Below are 13,668 nucleotides of genomic sequence, written 5' to 3'. Positions count from 1 at the left end.
ATCCGGAACTGAATCAATTAAGCCAGGAACACCTTCAGCTTAAATACAGTCTGGAAATCATCAAAATACAATACCAAAACCAAACTCAAGATTTATCAGTACTTTCAACACTACTTTTTAGTGCAGAATTCTGGGGAATAAGAAAGTATGACCTGTCCAACCTTTCTTCATTTCATACAACCTACCTCGGAAAAATCCTCCATATCTTTTGGCCCAGAACAATCTCAAACCAAGACCTATTCACACAACCAAGAAGATATGAGCACCGTCATTGCCAATAGGCGTTGGAGGTGGATTGGCCATATACTTCAGATGAAAACTGATTCCATCACCAAAATAGCAATAAGATGGACACCTGAAGGCAAGTGAAAACGAGGCTGTGCAAAAACAACATAGCAAAGAGCTGTGGAAGCTGAGCTGAAAAGCCTGCAGCACAGCTGGGGAACCATTTGAAAGATTTGCCAGAAACAGATAGGGGTCGAGGAGCTTAGTCACTGCCCTAAATGCCAGAGGCATAATAGGAACATGATGATGAGGATGATGATGAATGGTGCCTAAATGCTAGAGTATATAAATTGTGTAAAATTAACATAGTGGTATAAGCTCTGCATGGTGGTGTAATCTCTCTCCTCAGTATTTCCATATTCTCTTGTATAGGTGTGAATATATTATCGGAAGTCAGTTGGTGACATAGGTTAGTCAGTTTTGTCCTGGTGACAATGCTTCCTCAGTATGTTTCACTCAATTGATGTCAGTGGCTATGATGTTTTAAATTAACACTATCTACCATGAGATGTGATGCAGCATTCTCTTCCCATTATTGTTTAGGCTTTTATAATTAATACCACACTAATGCAGTATTATTTTTGAATTGGGTCTGGCTTTTTTTTTTTAATCTGAATCAAAGAGAAAATTTAATGAAATTATGTGGTGGGGCTTTAATGCCTGGCATGAAGTTATAGTACATTACACATTTTTTCAAGGTAGCTTCTCCATATTCCTGTTGGTAGAGTGCTTGCATACTCATGCCCATGCAATGGTGCTCTTGAGCTTTGAGAACCTTCTATGATAACAGAGCCCATTGGGACCTCACAAATACCCCATTGTGGTTCTGAGAGGTCAAAGCCGATGTAAGGGTAAGCTGTGCAGCCCGCAAATGCCTCCATTCCTTCCTTTCCCTGGCTAGCTGCCTACATAGGGATGTTTCCTCCATGCTCAGAATCTTTATGGGCGCTTTTTTTTACGAGTTTCTCCTGTTTTCTAGTAATTGTTTTTAGCTGTTAGTTAGTTATACTAATATTTAGATCATTTTAAGTAGTCTTTAAAAGTTTTTACTTGGTTTATGTGTCACTGCATGGTTAGTGTCTTGTTTTACAACATGTAGAATAAGGTGCTGATTTGTGTGGTGCTGTAATTTAACTAGCTGTTGTAGTTTTGTTTACGATCCTAGGATATTCAAAAGCTTGAGGGCAAAATCTCATTACATAGGATTGATAATTGCTTTCTAATGAATATTCATCATGTCTAATTACTTTAGGCAAATTTTACACATACTGGCTTCCTAATTTTCGCACTAAGTCTGTGTCTGCACTATACTACATCACTGGCAGTGGCATGTGATGTTAAGTGTAGCTACATGTTGCAGTGAACAGCACACCATGTCCACACTGTGGTATGTAGCTACACGTTAGTGAAAGGCTCTGGCAGAGGAAGGCAGCTGGGAAAGGCTCCAGCAGGTGAGAAGCAGCAGGAAACCACGTTGCTTAAAATAGCAGTGTAGACAGGGAGGCACATCTTGGGCAAATAGAGAACCATGTAGGATACTCAAGCTCATGCCTTACCCTTCAAGTGTCTTTAGTTGCCTAAGCCATGCCTCAGCAATTACACGGCTACTTATATCTATGCTTGCAGGGCTACACAGGTATGTGCACCGCACATTGCCGAAAGAAGCATGCAGTGTACACATACCCTGAGTATGATTTTTGATAGAATCATTTTCTTGCACTGAAATTTAAGATTTACAATACCTCTGTTATATACCAAGTGCTTTAAAGTTGATGCAAATTCAAATGTGCACATTTTTCATTACTAGCTTTTAAAACAATATTAAACAAATTATGTATACTTTGTTTACATGCAGTATCTAACAGAAGTAAAGTCTCTCTAGCATGCACTTCAATAATAGTTTGTAAAAATGTTAGCTTTGGAATCAATACAAAAAATAAATGGTAGAATATAAAACATTTACCTAAAAGAATGGAGAAAAATTACTCTTAAAGATTACTTTTCCCCAAACCTTTTCTTTACTTTTTATGCTTTGTACTCAGATAACTAAAATATCCTTTCTAAACTAATTCAACAATTTTTAGTGTTGTTTGCCAATACAATGTTGCCTTCAGTCTAAATTGTGTATTTTTTTTCAGTCAAAAGTATAAATATATGTGGATTCTTCCAGGCTATGTAGAAATGTGACTGTGTAACTCATGGATCAGTAGCTGATGATATGATGTGACATTTCAAAAGCTCAATTTTGTAAGTGACAAGTGACTTCATTGTCCTCACATTCCACTTCGTAATGCATTAAAGGTTACAGTGAAATATTAATATTATACATTAGTCTGAAGATAAGATCTGTGTCATTTTTGTTACTTGAAACAGGGTTTTGACATCAGCTAATTTACACTAAATGCTAATGATACAGCTCTGCTTTTACAAACCCAACCTCACATGCCCCAACAAGTGATTCAAAGAGAATTAAAAATAAATCAACAATGAGCTTTTGTTTTTCAAATTGATTAATGTTCCTCTATCGGGAAAATTATGGATACTTAGAAATGCAGACAAAGTGTTAGTTTAAGAAACATATTCTCAGCTCATTGCATGATGCAGTAGCTGCTTGCTCTCCATTAGTGTTGGTGGGAATTACACTACTAAGAATATTCCCCTAAATGTGAATTTTTTTTAACAGATTTATCTCAGCATTCAGGGACATAAAATAAACCTTGATAGAGTCATTGGTAAACCACTCTTCTTTGTCGAGTGCTGTCCCTGTGGGTGGTCCACTCCAGGTGACGGTGCGTCCTGGCGCTGTTGATCGGAGATCTTCGGTAGCAGTGCCTGGTCGGGACGCACACGCTCGGCTGCTGTCTCATAGTCTCGTTAGAGTCTGCCTGAGTGCGCGTGTCCCACATCTCCATCAGTTCCTTCTCAACCGTCCTTGGCTGAAGACGGGACTCAGGGCAGTGCTAACACTCTTCCCTGGACTCTGAAGGAAACAATCACAAAAATATAGAAACAGTTAGTTAGTAACATCCCAGTTGTTTCCCTTCCTTTGGAATAGTTACTTAGTTTAAAAAACAAAACAAAAAAACCCAACTTTTTTTCCTCAAGCTCGTCTCCCGCGGAGATACTCTCCCCCGGCACTCCCAAGTTCAAGAATGCCAGGGGCTTCAGGATTTAAAAAGTGTCTCTCCTGTCAGGACTCTATGCCAAAGTCCGATGGACATTCACGCTGCATGAAGTGCCTAGTCGAGACACATGTCCCTGCTAAGTGCCTCCATTGCACAAGCCTCAAAACCAGGGCTCGTCATGACAGGGACCTGCTGCTGAAAATGATTTTTTGCAGAAATCCCTACAGCCATCTCCAGAGAAGGGCAATGGCAAACCCTCTCCCTCACACTCCCCGGCCAGGTCTGAACCTATTAGGAGCACAGCTTCACCCTCTCAGGCAGAGAGGCAAGAAGCCCAACCGTCTCCAAGCGGAGACTTTCACAAGGGTAAAGAGTCTCCTGCAAGATCCTTACCCTCAGTGCTGTTAGCACTTGAAGGCAGGAGCCTCCGACCGTCCCAGCACTTCAGCAGCTTTCGCGGAGCGCAGAGCCAGGGACCCAACTTCCCGTGCAGGGAAGATCTCTTCGGCATCAAAAATAGCCCCTGTGCTGACAGCGCGCTCTACTCCAGTGCAGACAAGAACATCGGCACTGAGCCTGCCCGCCGCTCATGCAGCAGCAACGGACCTCTCACAGGGCACACACAAGAGACCCGCGGCACTGGGGAAAGCTAAACAAAAATCTGTGTATGCCTCAGAGCACAGATCGTGCTCAGCGGAGCCAGACCCTAGGGAACAGGAAAAACAGTTCCTGAGTCAAGACGACCTTTCATTGGCACCTGAGCCTAACTCTCCGCTCCTGGACACACAGTGCTCAATCTTTGACCAGCCGCTCTCCCCTCCTGACCTGACCAACTTTACTGACAGCAAGCCTGATATGCAACAACAGCAGGAGTTCTCCCCACCTGCCTCTCCTCCTGCACCAGAACCTTTTACACCTCAGATCACGGCAAACCACCACCAGCCTCAGTTTCCCTACTCCCCCCCCGCTCCCTCCATGGGTGGCACCTAACTTCTCTTATCCCATGCCTTGGCCTCATTGGTACCCTTGGCCAGCTCCTACTGCCACTCGACCTCATGCTTCTTCCACCAGACCACAAGCTCCTTCTGTGCCTTCAGCTCCATCTACTTCTAGAGCGCCTGAACCCCACTCTGAAGATGTGGGCCAGGGACCATACCCTGATTCGCCAAACCCCAACTCTCCATCAGCTCCAGATGGAGCCCTCATGCCTCCGCCTCCACAGAATGTGGATGACCTGAAACAGTTCCAGGAACTTTTCAAGAGAGTGGCACTCAGCCAAGAGATCCCTTTAGAAGACGTCCAGGAGACACAACACAAACTCCTCAAAATCCTTCAACTCTCTGCGCCCTCAAAGATCGCGCTTCCCATAAATTACTCACTCCTAGAACCAGCTAGCACTCTCTGGCAGACTCCAGCCTCTATCTTACCAACTTGCAAAAAGGCTGAACGCAAATATTATATTCCTGCTAAGGACGTAGACTTTTTATTCTCTCACCCACAACCAGATTCTCTTGTAGTGGATGCTGCGACCCACAGGACAAAACAGCCACACTACCGGCTCACCCCTCAAGACAAGGACCTCAAACATCTTGATGCCTGGGCCACAAGGTTTTATACCTCCTCCACTCTGCAATTCAGAATTGCAAACTACTCTGCCCTACTTGCAAGCTATGACTTTGATAACTACAATAAACTCTTTGACTTTACCTCACGTATTCCAGAGGACAGGAGAGCAGACTTTAAATCAGTCCTTGTCGAAGGCCAATTTGTTTCCAGAATGGCCCTACAAGCATCTCTAGACATGGCAGATACAGCTGCCCGTACTACCGCAACTGCTGTGGTTATGCAAAGAGCTTCCTGGCTCTCTGTATCAGGTCTCCCCAGAGACCTGCAGACCAAAGTGGAAGACCTCCCCTTCGATAAAGACAGATTTTTTTCCAAAAAAAACCCCCAAAACAAAACAGATGAGGTCCTTCACACCATGAAAGACTCTAGAGCAGCCCTAAGCACCCTGGGCATCTACCCATCAATTCCCAGGAGACAACAGTATCAACCTTACCAGAGGCCACGTACACAACAGTATCACCGGCCTCAGAACAGACCTTAAGACCTGCCTAGGAATTGCCCTAGACCTCCTAAGAGCAGACAAAACCAAGCGCAAACAGCTACTTCCCACCCAGTGGGAAATAAACAACAAATTTGAAGCGTTGGTTGAGGGTCTGCAGGACCATTCCTTAACTCCACTGCCTACTTGCCCATTTGGCCACCACCTCCAGGCTTTTCACCATGTCTGGCAGAAGATTACACAGGACCGTTGGGTCCTAGAAATAGTTCAGTCTGGCTACTCCATCCCTTTTATATCCCACCCTCCTACCCTTTCCCCTTCTCCGTCACTCTTCAGGGACCCCTCTCGCAAGCACCTACTTCGTGTAGAAGTGGATCACCTTCTATGGATAGGCGCAGTGGAACCCGTGCCAACACAACGAGGAATGGATTCTACTCCCATTACTTTCTGACCCAGAAAAAGACAGGGGGATGGAGGCCTATACTAGACCTACGCCGACAGAACAAATTCGTAAGAGTACAAAAATTCAAGATGGTCACACTAGGCACAATAATACCTGCACTGGAACAAGGGGACTGGTTCACAGCCCTCGACCTACAAGATGCCTATTTTCACATATCCATTCATCTGGCCTAAAGACGCTTCTGATGCTTCACAATCAGACACGACCATTTCCAATACAGGGTACTCCCTTTTGGACTCTCCAGAGCACTGAGAGTATTCTCTAAAAACCCTAGCCATAGTCGTGGCCCACCTCCACAGACATGAGATCATACTTTTCCCCGACCTAGACGATTTCCTCATCAAGGCCAACTCATATGCCGAGATGCTTTCAAGTTACCTATTTCACCATCTCACTCTTCCACAGCTTGGGCCTACAAATAAATGTCCAAAAATCCACCCTGACGCCTACACAGCAGATTGAATTAATTAGAGCTCACCTGGACTCAGTTTGAACCAGAGCCTCACTACCACACACCAGATTCCTCACTATCTTACACCTCATACATATGCTCTCTGTTCATCCCAGGATACAGGCAAGAATTTGCCTGCAGCTCCTTGGACACATGGCAGCTACCACCTTCATGGTCAAGTAAGCCAGGCTGCACATGAGATGTCTTCAGGGTTGGCTCAACTCAAACTACAAACCCAGCAGGCACAGCCTCTGCACACTACTGACTCCTCCAGCAAACATACTAGCTTCCCTGCAATGGTGGACAAGACCAGAGAGCCTTTGCATTGGCGTTCCCTTTCAAGAGCAATCCCCCACGGTCATGCTCACCACGGATGCTTCCCTGATAGGTTGGGGAGCGCATCTGGAGGGACACACAGCACAAGGCCACTGGTCTGTGCCAGAGACGTGTCTACACATAAACCTCCTAGAGCTCAGAGCAGTGAGACAAGCCTGCCTCTACTTTCTTCCCCTAAGAAAGAACAAATCTATCCGGACCCTAACGGACAATATAGTGTGTATGTTTTACATCAACAGACGGGGGAGCACGATCACACTCCCTATTCATGGAAGCCATCCGATTATGGAATTGGTGCATACAACACCACATACAAATTGTTGCGTCGTACTTACCCAGCTGTAACAACACTACCGCCGACACACTCAGCAGACACTTCTTCAAAGGATGTGAGTGGGAATTGCACCCCATAATTCTACAACAGCTCTTCTCCCAATGGGGCACCTCGTCAATAGACCTCTTTGCCACAACCCAGAATCGCAAATGCCACCTCTTTTGCTCCAGAGTGGGATTCGGGACTGCATCTCTCAGAGACGCATTCCTCACAAGATCAGAGACGACAAGGCCCGGGTCATACTCATTGCCCCAGCTTGGCTGAGACAGACATGGTGTCCTTACCTGCTCCACATATCCGCCCGTCTTCCACGGACTCTCCCCAACAGACCAGATTTCCTTTCCCAGGACAACAGACAAATTCTTCACCCCATAGCTCCAGAAACTCCACCTGACACCATGGTTCCTTCATGGTTCCAGACCCACGAATTAGCCTTTTCTGAGCAAGTCCGATATGTCCTCCTGCATAGTAGAAAAGACTCCACTCATAAAACTTACCTGCAGAAGTGGAAGCGGTTTTCCCTGTGGTGTTCAAACAAACATTTATCACCCCATATCTTGATCCTTCCTAACATCCTAGACTACCTCCTGGAACTAAAACAGAATGGACTCTCACTCAGCTCCATCAGGGTACGAATATTCACTCTTTGCCCACCCCACCATAAAATGCTTCCTCATGGGCCTACAAAATCTCTACCCCGAGATTTACCCATCCGCAGCTGCATGGAATCTCAATCTTGTTCTTCACGGTCTTATGAAACCTCCATTCGAGCCCTTAGCTACTTCATCTCTTCTTCATATGTCCATGAAGGTAGCCTTCTTCTATAACATCAGCAAGGTGGGTAGGGGGAATAAGCGCCCTGATGGCCTACCCTCCCTACGCAACCTTCTCCAAAGACAAAGTTACCCTGCAAAACCATCCTAAATTTCTCCCTAAGGTGGTACGCACCTTCCACCTTAACCAATAAATATACTTACCTACATTCTATTCCAAACCTCACATGACTCCACACAAGGCAACGCTGCACACCCTCGACGTCAGATGAGCACTGGCCTTCTATTTAGACAGGACTAAACCATTTTGTAAGTCTTCCCGCCTATTTGTCTCCATTACCGAGCGATCAAAGGGTGCACCAGTTTCTAAACAACGACTTTCCAAGTGGATCTCTGACTGCATCAGATCCTGTTATCGCATTCAAAATGCTCAACTGCCCGAAGGCATCAGAACTCATTCTACTCGAGCCATGTCAACATCCATTGCTTTCCTCCATAATGTACCCATTCCTGATATCTGTAAGGCGGCCACGTGGTCCTCTGAACACACATTTACTAAACACTTTGCTATCACACAGGATACCACAGCAGACTCCGTAGTGGGCCACACAGTACTGTCTACAGTACTCACTGCTGCAACTCCAAAGTCCCACCAGCCTTAGCGGGTACTTTTTCACATTCACCTGGAGTGGAGCACTGACAGGGACAGCGCTCAAAGAGGAAGAGAAAGTTACTCACCTTGCAGTAACTGAAGTTCTTCAAGATGTGGGTCCGGGTGGGTGCTCCACTCCTCACCCACCTCCCCACTACTTTGGAGTTCTATACTGACTTCTCCACAGTAGAGAAGGAACTGAGGGGGACGTGGGACGTGTGTGTCCAGGCACATTCAAACAAGACTGCGAGACAGCAGCTGAGCACGCATGTCCTGGCCAGGCACTGCTACCAAAGATCTCTGATCAACGACACTGGGACACACTATCACCTGGAGTGGAGCACCCACAGGGGGACACATCTCGAAGAACTTTGGTTACTGCAAAGTGAGTAACTTTCTCTTAGCTTGCAACCTGTAATTGGGGATGGGTGAATGGGTCCAGAAAAAGTAACCCAAACCCTTTGGTCAAAACTTGAATCAAACCTAAATATTTAACTGCTCCTGATTTTTTTTCAAATAAGTGTGATATGAGGGGTGAGGGGATAATTGCACTTCCTGTTTTGGGTCCAGAAGTGGAAATAGACTTGGAAACATTATTCTTGCTGTATTATCTAAAACAGCCCAGGAAGTACTAAAAATCTATAAACTAGCTACATCTGTATTTATAGTATCTGAACGTCAGTCTTGCTTAAAAGCCTGTTTTCTATTCTATTCCAGTTTCCATATCCAAGAGCTTTTGTCAAGCATCTGGACCAAACCTCCAAATCTTCAGTTTCCTCCATTTACTAATTTAAATTTTTTTTCCTTATGTTTGCAAAGGAGAACTGTGTTTTACCATAATCGTGAACCTACCAATCTGTGCAGAGCAGCACAAGAGAAATGAATGCAGATGCATATACTTGAAGATCTGGTCACCATACAAGGGTGATACAGATCACAGTCTAACAATAATTTTAAAACCCCTTTTGGCTGTGAAATGCTGTGTTAGATTGTGAGCTCTTGAGAGCAGAGAGTGTCTTATTGTATGTTTTTACAAGTGCATTGTACATTTCAGGACTACATAAAGTTCTTAATATTAGAATAGTGCTTTCCCCTAAATGTCTTGTTTTGAGTGGTGCATAAGGAACAGAACAGGTAAATTGACAAAATGTGGGCAGGATAGGAAACAGGCATACGGAGACGAGTACAGGGACAGACAAACCCATGTTACTGAAGAACATTTTTAAGAATTAGATCTTAACCAATACAGTGAGTGTTTACTATGGATTCCACTTTTTCTTTCTTAATAACACTATGCACCATCCACAAAGAGCATCGTATCTATTTAAATAAGTTAACAGGAAAGAAGGGTTTTGAGATAACAACAAACTGGTTACATTTGGAAAATCTCCAAACTGGAGATGCTCATGGCACAGTAACGTAAAGAATTCTTGTAGCTAGGGCTTTTGACTCCTCTCTTTTCCTGTATACACATGTTCCTCTGTTAATAAAGGCAAGTTACTGACATTCAGAAACTCACAGATACCACATAAGAGGTGACCTTATATAAACCTACATAGAAAAGCAAAAGCAGCAGTCTTCATGGGGTGCAGCCTAATAAAGGCAGTGTTAAAAACTGGCTTGTCATTTCATCCCAGGAACCATCTCTGCCTTGAGATGTAAACAAGGCTGCAATGCAGCATCAAAAAGGGTAAAAAGAATATAGAGGCCTAAACATTGAAGCAGAGGTCAGACACCGCTAAGTGATACCCTCATAAACATTGTTAAAACTGTTACGTTATTACTCTTGTGTGATACACCAAATAAGTTTTGGACCCTTGGATTTTTATGCCGATTACATCCCAAAGAATCAATTGTTTTCTGTATGGTTCAGTCATATTTTAAGATTAACCCTCTCCCATTGTGTCATTTATAGGGGACAAGAAAATCCTCCCACCTCCTTTTCCAGGTTTTGCATACTATTAGAATTTGCTTTTTAGATATTTTCTTGTCTTAGTTATCAGAAATATTATAGAAAATGGTGTGTTTCCCTCCTTCACCTAATTGCTGTAACCCTTAACAACGTAAGAATGACCATACTGGGTCAGACCAATGGTCCATCTAGCCTGTTTCCTATCTTCTGACAGTGGCTGGTGCCAGATGCTTCAGAGGGAATGAACTGAACAGAGCAATTTGTCGTGTGGTCCACCTCTATCGTCCAGTCCCAGCTTCTAGCAGTGAGAGGTTTAGGGAAACCCTTCTTGATGTTGTGATCAGCAATAAGTCTCTGAATCCCAATGTAAATATATTATGAAATGGAGAGCCTGAGGCCCTAGTAATCACATCAGATGGCTATCTAATGGCATAATCAGGCAGTAATTAATATTCCATGAGATTGGCAAATACTTTTCACAGGGTTGCAGTACAGTACTGGCTTCTGTAACTATGGTAGATTATTTATCTATTTTTTTAAAATATAATAATACTAAATATTCTAACATCTCTTCTCTAGCTATAGTGTATATCTTAAGGCTCTGGCTTTCTAACATAGTGGTATATAGCTCAGTCATAAAAGTCAACTGTGGGCTTATACGTGGCATACAAGGTTACCAGCCTGGGAGTGATTTTTAAAAAATTGAGGGGAAAAACCATCTGTTTTTGAGGAGTAAATTGTAAAATCTATTTTTATTCACTTTAATGGTTACATTTTTGCCATTAAATGTAAAACTACTGGTTCTGTGTAGCTGTATCATGGTGCAAAGAGCCTTGACTCCCTTCCAGAGAATCTCAGTATTTCTTCTTGTATCCTCGCAGCTTATCCAGGTCTGTTTCATCCCTAGACTTCAGTAGGTTTTAGTTCATGGGCTAAAAATAAGATGTGTTTAAAATATAGTCCGTCTTCATTCTTGACGCCCAATCAGACACACGTTAACTCCAAAAACAGGTTTTGTTGTTCACATACTAACAGTTATCCATGTGTTAAAACAAGCCAACAAAAACTGGATTGAAAATACATTAAAGGCTCTGGCATGAACCACAGAAACTAGATTCACAATTGAGACTTATTTCCCCAACATGGAATCCTGATGGGGCAGCCTGTTGTGCCTTGTTGTGTTGCAGGATAAGTCTTAGTTTAAGAATTGACATTAGAGACGAAGACCTGTTAGCTCACCTAGACCATTTCCTCTGCCAGTCACTGGTTCCCTGTGGTACAGTATATATCTCAGTGGTTTGTCCAGTTGCAAATGACTCCACTGCCTTCTGGGGACTACACTGCAACCTAATAAGTCCCACAGCTAAGTCATGCTTCCTAATGATCATTCTGACATTTCCTTTGTTTTATTTCATCCTATTATGTCTGTAGGTCACCCTAAACTGCTGCATGTCCTTGGAGTTTACACCTTTTAGATATACATAGAGAGTGTTGTCTGTCTTTGTCGTCATTTAGTCAAACTGTATGTATTTGACTCTATCTTTCCTCAGAAGTCTGTTCCTCCCTTCCTTTAAACATTTTCCTGAATTTCTTTTAATTTCATTTAAATTGTTTCTTATACTCCAAGCTGAGCATTATTCTAGGTATGTACTCACAAGGTACGTGACATTATCTTTGTTTCCCAGGGTAAATCCATTCATTCACTGCCTGCCATGCTGACCAATACCGTCTCATTGTTTCCTTGGACACCACTGTCTGTCTATACGCCTCTGTTGTCTCTTCTCTGATTCTTTGATTGTAAGCTCTTTGGAGCCAGGGACTTTTTATTTTGTGTGTGCACTGTGTCTAACACAGTGGGATGATTGTCCATGACTAGGGTTCCTAGGTGCTATAGTAATACAAATACTAATAATTATTAATTAAATATTAATATTATTGCCTGCTCATGCAGTATTTTGACCCTTTCTGCTTCCTTGTGTTTTTAAGTATCTGTCCGTTTAGGGGTTCACAACATCTCCCATTTTAATTCCTTCAGTAAATTTCACATTCTCTTTCTGGTTATTAATTAAGATTTTAAATAAGGTTGGGACCCAAATCAACTCCTCCAGCACCTTATTAGGCACCTCCCCACAATTTCATTGCCATTTATCTTTAGTTCTCAGTTTGTGTCAGTGTCCAAGCCAATTTGAATTAACTTTTAATGAAAAATTGTGAGTCAGTAGATCAAATGCTGAAGTCCAGGAACACAGACTCTTTCTTTTACCCATTTATTCAGTAATTCTAGCCAAAATGATCAATTTGCTTGGGGGGGAATTGTTTTAGAGAAACCCATGCTGTTTACGATTCATTAGTCCCAAGTTCCTACTGTACTATTGAGGTAACAGATTTTTTTTTCTTCCTTAATATTTATACCGTTGTTTCATTACATCTCTAAGCTACTCACTAGGTGGAAATTGCCAGAATCCGGCTTTTTCTGCCATTTTTTTATTTCCTCCCTCTTCCCTTCTGCCCCCGATTTTGATTCTGCTTCTGTTGCTTTGAGGAAGATGTGAAATGCTGTCTTCAGATTGTGTGTGTTGGGCGAAATATACTCTCAGATATTAACAAAATTAAGTCAAACAACAGTCATCATGAACCAGAATTACTCCACCCGTCACTAGCATTTGTTACCAGTGCAATGTATGTTCTGTAGTCAAATCTTCAGAGACCAAACCAGTTGCTACTTCTAACAGATTATTTTATTTTATTTTATGATTTATTTGTTTATTTGGCCAGCCATTTCTTTTAAGCTTAAGTTTTATCTTATTTATGATCTTGTTTTGATTTATATCTTTCAGTTAACTGCCTGCATTCATGGGTCTGCAGCTATGCTCTACCCAATGTTCTGGCAACATGTTTACATTCCTGTTCTGCCCCCGCATCTATTGGACTACTGCTGGTAAGACTGTAGATCACTTAGATATGCAACAGTTTTATGAATCTCTGCATTTTAAGGTTTAAGTGTTTTTATGGTGTAACTGTTAATCTAAAAATTTATATGTGTATGTTAAATAAGTAGTTGATTCAGTAAGTCAAATACATTGTTTTCATAGCATAATATAATAGCACCAGTCTTATTAGTTACGCTAACATGATATATTATTACAGAATGTTACTATATACTAATTTTAGATCTGCAAGATTCACTATTACAGCATAGATTTTGTTTGACTGTTACATTTTAAATCAAGAAGACTCCAAAAATAAATGATACAGGTAGAAACAGATAACTC

At 42.5% G+C, this 13,668-nt stretch overlaps 1 protein-coding gene across 3 annotated transcripts in view; it reads left to right on the top strand.

Moving 5' to 3' along the window:
• The window catches only part of DENND1A (DENN domain containing 1A), a 421,747-nt gene that overhangs the window by 186,029 nt on the left and 222,050 nt on the right, over window positions 1-13,668 (top strand). For all 3 annotated transcript variants that reach the window (XM_084650295.1, XM_084650293.1, XM_084650294.1), the window contains exon 10: window positions 13,234-13,334. In XM_084650295.1, the coding sequence (XP_084506421.1) occupies window positions 13,234-13,334 (101 nt within the window). The remainder of the gene's footprint in view (window positions 1-13,233; window positions 13,335-13,668) is intronic.

This window comes from Lepidochelys olivacea (assembly GCF_965140295.1).
Source record: "Lepidochelys olivacea isolate rLepOli2 genome assembly, chromosome: 16".
NCBI classification, from domain to species: domain Eukaryota; kingdom Metazoa; phylum Chordata; order Testudines; family Cheloniidae; genus Lepidochelys; species Lepidochelys olivacea.
Note: the sequence above shows the minus strand (reverse complement) of the source record. Positions and strands in the feature narration are given on the sequence as shown.